General features: G+C 35.7%; 1 protein-coding gene across 2 annotated transcripts in view; it reads left to right on the top strand.

The window, feature by feature from the left end:
• Nucleotides 1-13,547, top strand: part of HTR4 (5-hydroxytryptamine receptor 4) — a 79,579-nt gene that overhangs the window by 46,724 nt on the left and 19,308 nt on the right. For both annotated transcript variants that reach the window (XM_051978952.1, XM_051978953.1), the window contains 2 exons: nucleotides 11,196-11,321; nucleotides 12,424-12,624. In XM_051978952.1, coding sequence (XP_051834912.1) covers nucleotides 11,196-11,321; nucleotides 12,424-12,624 — 327 coding nt within the window. The remainder of the gene's footprint in view (nucleotides 1-11,195; nucleotides 11,322-12,423; nucleotides 12,625-13,547) is intronic.

Consider the following 13,547-nt stretch of genomic DNA (forward strand, 5'->3'; position numbering starts at 1 on the left):
CTCTATGGTATCTGATTTGGGGGGATCCCTTTCTCTTTATGGTTCTCAACTTTCTTTCCAGTAATATATAGAGTTTGAACTCTAAGGTCCCTTCCATATTCCATTCACTTGAGATCCCTCCAATTCTGGAGTTCTATCATTCAATGCCTACAATTCCCCTACTCAGAAACTTTCATGGCTCCCTATTCCTTAATGTATTTTATTTCCTCTGCCATCTGGCCTCACTCCACTATTCCAACTTTGTCATACTCCACTGAAGTACACTATACAAACTTCTGTCTGCCAAATACATCTCCCACTCTTATTCCCTCATCATTTTCATTCTCATGTCTTTGACTTCTGTCTTCATCTATCATCAAAGTCCTGTTCAAATGCTCCCTTCTATAAAGTCTTTTCCAGTTCCATATAATAGATTAGAAATTCCAAACTCTCTGAAGGAATTATGCCATTTTTCATTTAATCTCTTGCTTGTGGGTAACTGATTTGCCAGTATTTATTATAATACATCTCTGATTTCTCAACCTATAAGGATCTTATGCATATCATTGCATGACCCTTCCATAAAGCATCAACCCAATGTACTCAAAGCCTTCCTTAAGGGCTTTAAATATTTCATGGATGCCAAGGTAACATTTGATCTGATTTTTATCCTTTGTTCTGAATATAAGACCAGCCCACATCTTTCCTTAATCATCTGTGTTCTCAAATAATGGCAAAGCAAAGTGGGTAATTGTTGCAGACTACCTACACCTACTACGAAATTTTCCATTGTTCTCTAAGGTCATTTGCAATTTTGATTCTTCAGAGGCTATGGTGTCCCATGATTTGTAGCCATATAGATAGCATAATCAGGAGTTTGGAATATTTAAAAAGATAGTTTTTTTCCAGCATGAAGAAGCTTAAGACTATTGAAAACATCATTTATTCCTTGAGTAAAATAGAATCCTCTCTTCTTCCCCAGTCTGTTTCTGAGCCTTGCTTATTGTGTGTGAGCAGTGTTCAAACAAGTTGTAGTTACTGATAGAATAACCCATCTAACTTCTTGTCATATTCTGGACAATACTAATTCTTTATTATACTTGGATTTTTCCATTGTAAATTTTAGGCTGCTTTTTTTTCATTAGCTGTGGAACTTATCAAGGATACTCATGAAAATTCCATTATGGACATAATTGGAGCAATGACATCTGCAAATAGGAATAGCTGGAGAATTTTCCCAAAGTACATTCTCAATGACAGGAGTGATTTCAATGTAGGCAAGCATAAGCCTCTTTTGATTGATAATGACAGAGTATTGTTGAACAAAAATCTGCTTTCATTTGAGTGTAATGGGAAGCTGGGGGCTTCCCAAGAAAGTCATTTGAAGAGAACCCCAAAACTTAAACCTCTCACTTGGTAATTCCAGACCCATTTTCAAGAGTCTGTTAATCATTAAGGCTCTGGAAAAGAGAGCAAAAGACTTGCTCCTCTAGTAGAAATATCTGATCTCCAGGACCTTTACTTAACTTCTTAGAAGAAGTTAACTAATTAATGTGCTGGAAACATTCTAAGGGATTTGTAAACTGAGTAATCTCTCCTTGGTTATCCTCATTTAATGGATTACTTACCCCTAAACAAATATCTTTGTGAGGGGATTATATGGTTTCTTATAAAATCATTAACGAAAGTAGATTGAGATTTAATTTATCTGGGAAATAAAATAGGGTAAACAATTGTAAGCAGTTGTAAAACTGACCATCATAAAATTCAGGTCAAAATTTATCAAGTTCATGTTACTTCCAAGCATTATTCTTATGGTCACGACTATATAACTCATTTCAATCTCTGTGGAAATTAACCTCTTTAGACTGGTTTGGAGTTCAGTCTGGAGATGTTCGCTTCTTGCAAGTTGCTAAGAATAAATATTTCTATTCTTCATTTGAGATATCTCTGAGTATTTGTAAATTGAATTTGCTGTACCATACACATCCATCAAGAAACATTATATGAGAATACCTGTTTGAAAAAAACTTTTAGTATTATGTTTTGCTGTATCACATAAAATAGTTTTGGGGGGAGATATGGTAATCCATAACAATAAAAACAGTGAGATTTCTCAGTCTCTACACTTCTTTGTCTATTTTATGCCATAAACAAAAATTGAAGAAACAAAAAGTCTGGCCATTCTCTTTTCATATTTTCATTAAGGATGCCCTTGGATATGTGTGTAGACCCTTCTTATTTTATAGAATTGCATTTTATAGAAATGCAAATGAAGTATGTGGATTAGTAGTTGTTAACATCATCTTGGTTGTCCTTTTAATTTTTATTTTTGGTAATAATGCCATCTGTGATTTTTTTTTATCCTTTTGATGTCTCCCCCTTTTGAAGAAATTCCATATGTACAAAAATATTCATAGCAACTCTTTTTATTATAGCAAAAATCTGCAAACAAAGCAAATGCCTATCATTTTGGGAATGCTGAAGAAATCATTGTATATTAATGTAATATTGATTATGTAATATTATTTTCCCATAAGAAATAATAAAAGGGATGATTCCATAGAAATCTGGGAAGATTTGAATGAGCTGATGCAGAATGAAGGTAGCAGAATGGTGAGAAAATTTATGGAATAATAACATTACAGAGAAAAACAACTTTGGAAAACTTAAGAACTCTGATCAATGCAATGAACCAAATTTGATTCCAGAAGACTAAAAACAAAACATACAATCCACCTACTAATAGAGAGATGGTCAAATTTAAGTGACAAAGCTAACTAGCTAGAATGTATACAAGAAAAGATATAGAATATATAAGTATATATATGAAATGTAAAATATGTGGATTTGTTTTATTTTATTATACTTAATAGTTACAAGGATTGTATTTTTCTTTTTTTACATGCATGAGATGGGGGGAGGAGAACTTAAGAAGAAAGGGAAGCTAGTGATAGTTTTGAATCCCCAAAAAGAAAAGATAGAAAAAGAGTATCATCGAAGCATTTAAAAAAATAAACAGAAGGAAATATAGACAAGCAAGGTAGTTTTGAAAATAGTATATTGAATTCCTTTTTTAAAAATTGTGATAATAATCACAATTTCACATATAATCTTTTTTGTTCTTCTTTGTGTATGGAAATGCTTGTGTTTGGGGCATTTGTGAATTACAGAATTTAAAACATGAAATAAATGAAATCTGCCCTTCTTTTAGATATTTTGAAAATTGATCTCTCACTGTCCCTATAATTGGGTTGCCTCCAATATGGATTTCTTCCATGTGTATTTGATCAAATAGAACCAGATGCTCTTCCCAACTTCATCTTCTTAAATGCCAATTCCATTTACTCATATAGCACTTGGATACTAAGTTATTTAGAATCCAAATGTGGTAGATCTACTGTTTCTCTTATAATAAGAATACATCATTATCTAAACACAGGTCAATCTGTTCCATTTCATATCTATACACTGTCCTCATCCTAGATTCATCCATAAATGATTTGAATTATGTAGTTTAGCTGTGTCTCATCAAAATTTTCTGTAGACTCATTTTTTCCTCTACTGCATTTCACTATCTTGTGACAAAAAAAAAAAATGCATAATCTGGTATCCTCCATGGTAATGTTTTGCAAAAGAGCTTCTATAGTCTTGGCATTAATTGTAATGTCTCTCCATTTTGCAACAAGTGTCCACTGGCTTTAGGTCTTTTGGTCTCCTTATTATAACAATTGCTTATTCCAATGGAGTATGATCTCACTGAGGGAAAGGATTATTTCAATTTCTTCTTTGTATTTTTAATAGCTAGCATAGTGCTTTGCATATAATTTTTTTAAAAAGTGAATTAAATGAAGATAGGTCAAGCTGAAACTTCAGGAATTGCATGTAATGTCTCATTTTTATCATCTTTTTTCTCCTCTAATTTTTTATTTTACTCTTAAAAAGTGATAATCTGACTTCCCATATATTCAGAACTGATTCTCATGTTGGTAACCATTCATTTCTTATCATTGAAATATAATGATTTCTTCTTTTTTTTCCTTAGTATATGATGTTTTGTGTTTATCTTATCTATCATTTTTTACTTCTCCTATTGAAAAAACTATTTATGACTCTGAGTAGTCTACATTCAATTTGCCTTTTTTGTTTCATACTAAGCCATATTTTCCAGCCTGCCCTATAGCTACTTTCATATTGAGGTCATTGAAATCATTGCTATGATTTCAAAAGTCTTTTTGGAATTTAATTTTCTATAACAGATGTAAGCACATAAGCTGCATTTTTTTTTCTTCATAGCAATTGGGCTTATCATGAGCACTGCAGGGAAAGATGGCCAAGGAATGCATAAACGATGTTTCTAGTTGCCATTGGACACCTGATGAAGCTGTTTCCATTTCCTTTATTTTTCTCTTTAAGGAAAACCTGTGAGCCATCCTTTTATTTAGTTGCAAATCTTTTTTTTTTCGTTCTAGTTTTATTTATAGTCAGAATGTCCATATGGATGTGGTTCAATTCTACCAGTAGCATATCAACTCATTGTTTGTTGGGCAAACATAGCATATCTATAGTACTGAAATTTTAAATAATGTTTGAAGATTGTATAAAAATTTATTCTTAAAACCTTATGTTTCCTTTTATTCTACTCTACCACCATTGCTATGGAAGCTAAAGTGGACTGCACAGGACCATGGTCTATTTTGTATTTTACCCAGTATTTCAGTACTAGTGACAGTGTTGAGTCTCTTAAAAAAGGACAGGAAAAAGTATCAATGAAGCATTTTTTAAATGAACAGAAGAAAAATCAAAAGGAAAAACAAACAAGTAGTTCAATTTTGAAAGTAGAATATTGAATTCCTTTTATACTTTTAAAAAAGGGTCATCATTTAAAGACTAAATTGATTGATGATGAGCTTCTATGAATTTAACTAGGCTGATTCTTGGACAGTAGACCGATACTGTCTGTCACTGGGACCATAATTGAAGCCTTTTTCAGTGTTCTTCTTATAGGTGGCACAGTGGCTATAGTTCTGTGTCTGGACTAAGGAAGGCCTAAATTCAAATTCAGCCTCAGATCCTAGCAGTGTTACCCTGTTTGCCATAGTTTCCTTATCTATAAAATGGGAGAAATAATAGCACTTATTTCCCAGGGTTGTTGTGAAGATCAAATGAAATTATAGCGCAGTTACTGATACACAGAAGGCACTATGTAAGCACTATTGTGATTATCATAAAGAGAATTCTTCTGGTCTTTGAAAACCTGGAATTGCCTCCATGTTGTAATAAGGCAATAAAAGAAATTTGTTGAATTGAATTGAATTTACTTGTTAGTCTTAGAAAACAAGTGTTTTCTTTTATTGTTGTTGTTGTTGTGGCAATTGGGGTTAAATGACTTGCCCAGGATCACACAGTTAGGGAGTTTTAAATGTCTAAGGTCAGATTTGAACTCAGGTCCTCCTGATTTCAGGGCTAGTGCTCTACCCATTGTGCCACCTAGCTGCCCCCAAAACAAGTGTTTTCTTTTGAAAATTGTTGCCCCATCTCCCCACATGAGATTTTTTGGCATTAAGAAATACTGAATAAATATGAGAATATAATTGGACTTTGGCCCTTAGAAGTTGTTAGTGCTAAGAGAAGTCTCAAAAGAAATCCAAAAAAAACAAAAGCAATTTGAGGAGGGTATCAACATGTGAAATGACAAAACATAAATCTTGAAACATTCATCAGGAAAGAAAAAGTGTCTACAGAGATTTTTTTAAAGTTTAGTAGAGAGTATGGGTAAGTCTTACAATTGGGTTAAAAAAAATCAACTGCACAAGTCCAAGATGGGAGAAATGTGTCTAAATATCAGTTTGTGTGAAAAAAAGATGTATGCAGTTTAATTCATGAAAGCTTTAATATATGTCAGTGGGTGATGCACTTCAGTATCATCCTGTTATTTCTTGATTTGTGATCCTGTAGGTGTGATTAGTTCTATCATCAAACAGAAATGGATGAATAATACATTTATTAAGCACTTACTGTGTGCAAAGCACTGTACTTAGCTGAGAACACAAATAGAAAAGCAAGTCCTTGCTTCCAGGAAGCCCACATTCTATTAGGAGCTGCTGTTCAGTCATTTCAGACTCCCTGGTTTGCTTGTCAAAGACACTGCAGTGATTTGCCAGTTCCTTCTCCAGCTCCTTTTACAAATAAGGAAACTGAAGCAAACAGGGCTAAGTGACTTGCCCAGGGTCACCCAGCTAGTGTCTGAGATCACATTTGAACTCATGCCTTCCAGACTCCAGCCCCAGTGTTCTGTCTACCATGTTAAATACCTGCCCACCAATGGGGAAATAACATATATGTAAAAGTAATGACTGCCAGTCTGATGGAAAGGCCCTATGATCCTTTGGGTGCAATGGCAAAGCAGATGTTAAGAATGGTATTTTCACTGATAAAAGCCATGCCAGTTTCTGATGTTGAATGATTTGACAGTGACACGAACTTTTCTGGCTCTTGAGGAGCTATGGTTGTAGCTCCCAGAAGAGCAGCTGCCAGACTGCATTTCCACAAGGGCTACTTCACAGAATAATGGATCAGGGCACCGGACTGGAAGCATCGTTCCTCCCGGGGCTCAGAATCCTGAACTCAATCGCTCAGGCTCTGGAAGAAGACAGCCTTCAAGGTGGTGGTAGTTTGACTTGCCCGGCACATGCTCCTCCCTGTTACTAAAGCTGTGTTGCAACCCCTCTATATATTCCAATCTTGCTTTCTGAAAATTCTTCGGGGACATGCTCTAGCTGTGTGACCCCGGACAAGTCACTTAACCCTGTTTGCCTCAGTTTCCTCATGTGTAAAATGAGCTGGAGAGGGAAATGTTTGCCAAGAAAACCATAGAGCCTGAGATGACCGAATGATATACCCATTGTGCTTGGAGGCCTTCCTCTCACAGTAGCATTAAAAGACAGATGCCCTCTTAGCTGAATTAATAGAAGCAGAGTGTCTAAACTGAGGGTTACTACTGAAGGTGATTGTTTTGCTTGCCTCTAAAGGTAGCTCAGTGACACAGGGATAAAAGACAAGTCCTGAAGTCAGGAAGACTTGAATTCAAATCTAGCCTCAGACATTTATTAGCTGTGTAATCCTATGCTAGTCACTTAACCTGTTTGAGGAAACTTCATTTGTAAAATGAGTTAGAGAAGGAAATGACAAACTACTCCGGTATTTTTGCCAAGAAAATTCCTGTTTGACTGTTTCCTCGTGTGTTAAATAGGAATAATAATAATAGCATCTTTCCCTCCAGGATTGTTGTGAAGATCAAATAACTTGTAAAGTCCTTGGCATACAGAAAGTGCTTAATAAATGCTTGTTTTCCTACTTTCTCATTTACCCTAATTAGACCATATCTGATATCTTGAGTATCACGTTCTGTTCTAGATATTGCATTTTTAAAAGGATAAAACTGTAGTTGCAAAAGAAAGAGATTTGTATGAAAAGAAGACTAGAAACCATGACCTATGAGATTCATCTGAGCTGGAGCTACTTTGCTTGAAAAAAATATCAAAGTCAGGCTTGGTCTTTGTCAGAAGGCTGTCATGTTTATTCTATTATTCTCTGGGAGGACAGAATGTGCAAGAATGGCAGAAGCTGCCAAAAGTCATATTTCAACTTGCTATTTTAAAAAGTTCTAAAACCCAACATACAGTTGTCCCCAAGTGGAATCAGCCACCTTCATAGGTAGAGAACTCTTTGTCATTGTATTTCAAGGACATTCCGGATAGGTATTTTGTTATGATTCCTGCTCAGGAATAGACTAGGTCCTTAGCAGTCCCTTCCAACTCAGATGTCCTGTGAATCTCTTTATCTGGGATATTTTGGAAAGGGCCCTGGATTGTGAATCAGACAGTAGGACTCCTGCCCTGGCTCCATTACTTACCATCTATGAGGAAGTCACCTCTTCTCTTGGACTCTCATTTTCTTCTCTGTGAAATAGAGTCCTTCCCACCTTTAAAACCTATTGCAATTGGTATTCTGAACTTGGAATCAGGAAGATCTGAGTTTAAATCCCAGCTTAGACATTTGCCTGGCATATGGCATTATACAAATCGTTTAACTTCTCTAGATCTCAGATTCTCCATCTATAAAATGAGGGGGTGGATACAGTGACCTCCAGGGTCCCTTCCAGGTCTAAATATATTATTCTATGATTTCTAAATAAATTAATCCAAAACAGTTTAAGAAAAAGAAATTGCTTGATCCTGAAGCTAAGGAAGAAAATCCAAGGAAAGCAGAGCTTTTTAACTTAAGGAAAAGCCTAAGACAGCTGTTAACAATATTCCCCAAGGGGCCAGGGTGGGGGAGGTTGCCACAGGACCTTGCTCTGTTTCTGCATGTGCAGTTGCTCTTCTGCCTTAATTATCTCCGTTGCACTTGTGTTCAGTTCGATAGACAGATCTGCTTAATTAATGAGTTCTTCCTATGAGGAGATTTTACCAGTCGCTCAGCGTTCCAATTTTTGCTATTTCTAGCTCCTAATTGACATCTCCCAAATGAACCTTGAAATTGAACTCTGACCCCCTGTATTTGAAATAAGCACACTCTGGTACTGAAGACAGAGTCTAAGGCAGTTCTTTCCTTATTTTAAAAGCAGCAGGGCAATGATGAGCCTGTTCATGCCGAAGGTGTTGTTGAAGATAACTGAGATTCCCACTGAGAATTATAGGAGCCTCCTCCTTTGGGCCTACTTTTAGCATGTCAGTGTGTATCTTGAAAGTCTTACTGAAATCAGGAAAGAAAATGTAGGTGTGGGGAAGCAGCAGCTGTTGCCAGTAGCCCTGGCAGGGTCACTAGCCTCTCTCCCACATTAGGGATATTTAAGGCCATTAAATAAAATTAAAGAGAAACAGAGCTTCTTGGTTGGTGTTCTAGACTGGTCCCACCAATGGTGATTGCAGATTTAATTGCCTTAAAAGGAGGAAGTGTTAGAAAGCCAGGTGAGACTTTCACTGCTGGGCAAATGTGCCCCCAGAGGTCTGCTGTTCCTGGGTCGCTTCTCCTGTGTGTCTTTTCCATTTGATTGTTATCGGTAATAAAAGAACATTCATGTAGTGGTTTATGGTAACACATCCCTTTCTTCTCAATTATCCCATTTGATTCTTACACCAATCCTGTCAGGGATAAAGGTAAGAAATTATTGTATCCAAAAGGTGCTAAAGATAGAACTGTTACCTCAGAAAGGTTGTGACTTAACTAACAATACACAGCTCGTTAATATTTCAGCTGGCACTTCAAAACAGGAATTTAAGTCCATTGCTCTTATTATTACATCTATCAGCAAAGGAACTTGAGTCAGCTTGCTTCCTGGAGACCAAACCAGGACATAGCAATGTCTTTTTCCAACCCAGAACAAAAGACAAAAGAAAGTTCTAACTCCATCTGTGCCTTCCTTTCAATTCCTGGGAATGTTTACAATGATAGAGCATAGAATTTCAGAACAAGAAGATACCACATAATATAGGATATCCAATCTAGGTAGCAGATTGGAATAAAAATTGCAAAATGCCAGATCTGGGAAAAAAAAAAAACAGAAAATGTTAGCAGTGTAAAGACCTTTAGAAGATAAGAAGGCTCTTAGGGTTGAGAAGAATTTAGGGCATATAACTTGTGAGTGAGAAGGGGTCTGAGAATATGCAGCATAAAATGAGAAAGCTAGAAGGGCTCTTAGAACTTAGAATTTAGGTTGTTGGAGTTGTAAGGAACCATAAAGACCATTTAGTCTAAAGCTTTCATTTTTAAGAGGGAAAACCTGAAAATCAAAGAGAGTGAGTGGCTTGTCTTCCAAGTCACACAACAGTAAAAACCAGAGGAAGGAGAAGAAAATAAGCATTTATATAGTAACTATACTATGTGGATAGAGCATCAGAGCTGGAGTAGGGAGATCTGAGTTAAATTTGGCCTTAGACACTACTTTGTGATACTAGGCAAAATCAATTAACCCTCTTTGCCTCAGTTTCCTCCAGGTCAAGTCATCTAATTCACCTCATAGCTAAAGCAGACTATTCCCTGGCATGAGCAATGTGGAGGCCAAAGAAACTCATTATCTCCTAAATCAGTCTATTACAATCTAGGATAGATTGAATTGTTACATTTTCTCCCTCATACTGATTATCTACCTACCTTTACCTTTCATCCAAAACTCCTACTTCTGTATTTTAAAGCTAATTAGAACAAATTTAATCCTTCTTCCACCTGACAGGTCTTTAAATACCTGACCTCATTGGCCTTCTTTTTCCCAGACTATATCCTCAATTCCTTTAGCCAGTCCTACAGTGAAATTTTCCATATCTAATGGTTCTGAATTTTCTACAAGAACATTATCCTTTTAAGAAAATTTGAATGATAATATGGACTGTTCTCTATAAATAATGTCTACTGAATGTTTTTGGTAACTAACATGATATGACTCAGAGCTCAATGAGTAATCAGGAAGGCTAGCTTTGACCTTCAAAATGGTACATAACTTGAATTTCACAAGACTTATACTTTATAAATGACCAGACCTGAAACTAGAAATTAAAAATTTTTATATAGTTGGACTTTTTAAAAAACAGTGGTATACATAAACTTTGATTCCCCAGTTTTAAAACCAATGATTTATAAATATACTCACATCAACAAGAAAAAAAAAAGAGAGAATACTACAGTAGAATAGACATGAAGGATTTTTAAGGAGATAAAAGTGTGATACTTTAAAGTCATAGGAAATTCTAGGAGATTTCAAAATGCCATCACTTAAAAAAAATTAACCCAAAAACATATAAAATTTTATTTATAAATATTTTTGAAAGATTGTTACCACCACAATTTTAAATATGTGATTATAAAGAAGAAAATGGAGGCAATAGTAGTAATGGTAATGGTGGTAGTAATGTCAGTGGTATTGGTTCTGGTCATGGTAATGATTTCAATGGTAAGAGTCTTGATGACCAGTGATGGCAATAATTATATTAATGTTAGTGGCGGTGGTACAATGAGCTTGATGATAATGTGTGGTGGTGATGGTGATGGCAATCATGGTGAGAGTAGTGTTGAGAGTAGTGATGATGGTAGTGGTTAAGTACCAGTGGAGATAAGGATGATGAAGCTGACTTCATACAAGTTGAAAGTGAAGATATCTCTTCTTCCTTTTGGATTATTTGTGTGCTCAATAGCCCTTTTCTCCTTTCTGTGGTTTGCAGTTCCGGGGAGGGTTTCAGGTATGCAGAGAAGATTGGACTGCTCATCTTTCTTTCTGCAGTCATCCTAATGGCCATACTGGGGAACCTATTGGTGATGGTGGCTGTATGCAGGGACAGACAACTCAGGTGAGCCTTCTTATATATTTTGTTTCACATAATCTTCTGTTGACTTTGGTTTGGGGTCCAGAGACCATATTTTTATAAATTTTTAAATTTTTTTTTTATAAAATCACTGATTCAAAAATGATTGAGATAGAAGATACATTGGAACGTAGACTATTAAAGCAAAGTGCATGAAATATCAGATCTGGAAGGGACTTTACAATATAGAACATAGAATTTCAGAACTAGGAAAGAATTTAGAATGTAGAATGTCAGAATACACTTTAGATTTTATTTTTCCCCACTTGAAATCGAAACTGGATGGTCTAGATAGAAAACAGGAAAGACAGGAAGTTTTCAAAAATTTTAGGGAAATGTCTAACATAACGAGTTAAAAGATTTAGCATATGTTAACTCCCCTCTCCTATCTCTTTGGCAATGGTATCCTTCACCCCAGTCTCTCATGTCAAGTTCAGTAAATGGAGGACATAGACTGTTAGAGCTAAAAGGACCATAAAGACATTGAACACAGAAATTCAAAAGTAAAAGAGACCTTTAACATCACTTAGTCCAACTGCCTCATTTCACAGATGAGAAAACTAAGGTTTGTAGTAATTTAATGGCAGAATTGGGTCCTCTGGACTCCAGGGATATTCCAACTACTATTTTCTTCTGTATCTCTAACAGAAAGTAGCTATGGAGAGGGATCTTGGGGTTCCTCGATATCCCCAATTTTGTCTTATCTTCCTGTCAGATTGTAACCTCTATGTAGAGGAGAAATATACATGAAAGGTACTTAAATACCTTCCTTCGATTCATTCAAATTGTTGAATTGAATAGAATTAACAGTTTAGTGGAAAAGGTGCTGGATTTTCAGTCTAAAAATCTGGTTCCATATCTAAACTCTGCTATTAATTGTCTGTGTAAACAAGAAAAAATCCTTCCTGGAAGTTGGACTAAGTAGTCTCTGTAAAGTCTCTTTCAACTTTGACTTACTATGAATTTATGAGTTATCCTGAATAAAACTGGTTTCCTTGAACCTGTAACAACTTAATTGGTGTCTTTGTTTCTAAACTCAGCTGTAAAACAGAAAAACAGAGTATTCTTCCTTTGTTCCCCATCACAGGAAAATCAAGACAAATTATTTCATCGTCTCCCTGGCCTTTGCGGATTTGCTTGTGTCTGTACTGGTCATGCCCTTTGGTGCCCTTGAACTGGTCCAAGATGTCTGGATTTATGGTGAAATGTTTTGCTTGGTCCGAACATCTCTAGATGTTCTGCTCACCACAGCCTCAATTTTCCACCTGTGCTGCATTTCACTGGACAGGTAAGAATAGGACTAAGTACAGAGTCATCTTGTGAGCTTGTTCTTACTCTTTGGAGCCTTTGAATTGGGATTCCTTCATTCCTCCTATACAGCTATCTTGATACTTAAGACATAATGTGCACAACTCTGGCAATGTTTCATCGTGGTGTGAAAGTAGCCCTGGGATCTCAGAAATTATGTCATTGTACCTACCACAAATTCTGACAAACTTTTTTCGGCTCAGAAAGCTTGGAGTTGGTACCCAGTGACCCACTGTGATATTGTTCACCACATACCAAGCTTTAGTTCAAAGACTCATTACCACAAGACTCATTGGCAGGTAATGATGTTTTTTGATCATAAAGACTCATAAAGAGCTCTCTACTCATACTTAGTAGTACTATCATTTGTATTGCAAAAGACTTATAAAATCAATATAATAGTATAAATAAAAAAGAAATTCTTAAATCTTGTCTCTTTAGTTCTCCACTGATATTCCCCACTCCACCTCCACATAAGGATGATATATACAGGAGAGTGGAAAGAGCACTGAAATGAAATCAGAGGAACTGTTCTAATTCTGAATCTGTCATTTACTTATTGAACAAATTTGAGAAAATTATTTGTCCTCTCTGAACCTCAGTTTCCTTATCTGTAAATTTAATAGACTAGAGTAGATCTCTAAAATCTAGACAAATAAGGAATGTCTAAGATTCTGGTAAGTAATACCTCTAAAGCTTTCTTAATAAAATCATTAAGAAATACTCATCATGCATTTTAAGGTTAGGAGAGGAATGACATTATTAATTGGGACACTGTATTTTAGGGAAAGCTGCACTAGGATAGGAAAGGAAAAAGATAATGAAGAAACTCAAAGCCATGAAGGAAATGGAAATATTTAATTTGGAGAAAAGTAGACATAATAATGACATTTTTGATATGCT

Source organism: Antechinus flavipes, chromosome 2 (genome assembly GCF_016432865.1).
Source record: "Antechinus flavipes isolate AdamAnt ecotype Samford, QLD, Australia chromosome 2, AdamAnt_v2, whole genome shotgun sequence".
Lineage (NCBI taxonomy): Eukaryota > Metazoa > Chordata > Mammalia > Dasyuromorphia > Dasyuridae > Antechinus > Antechinus flavipes.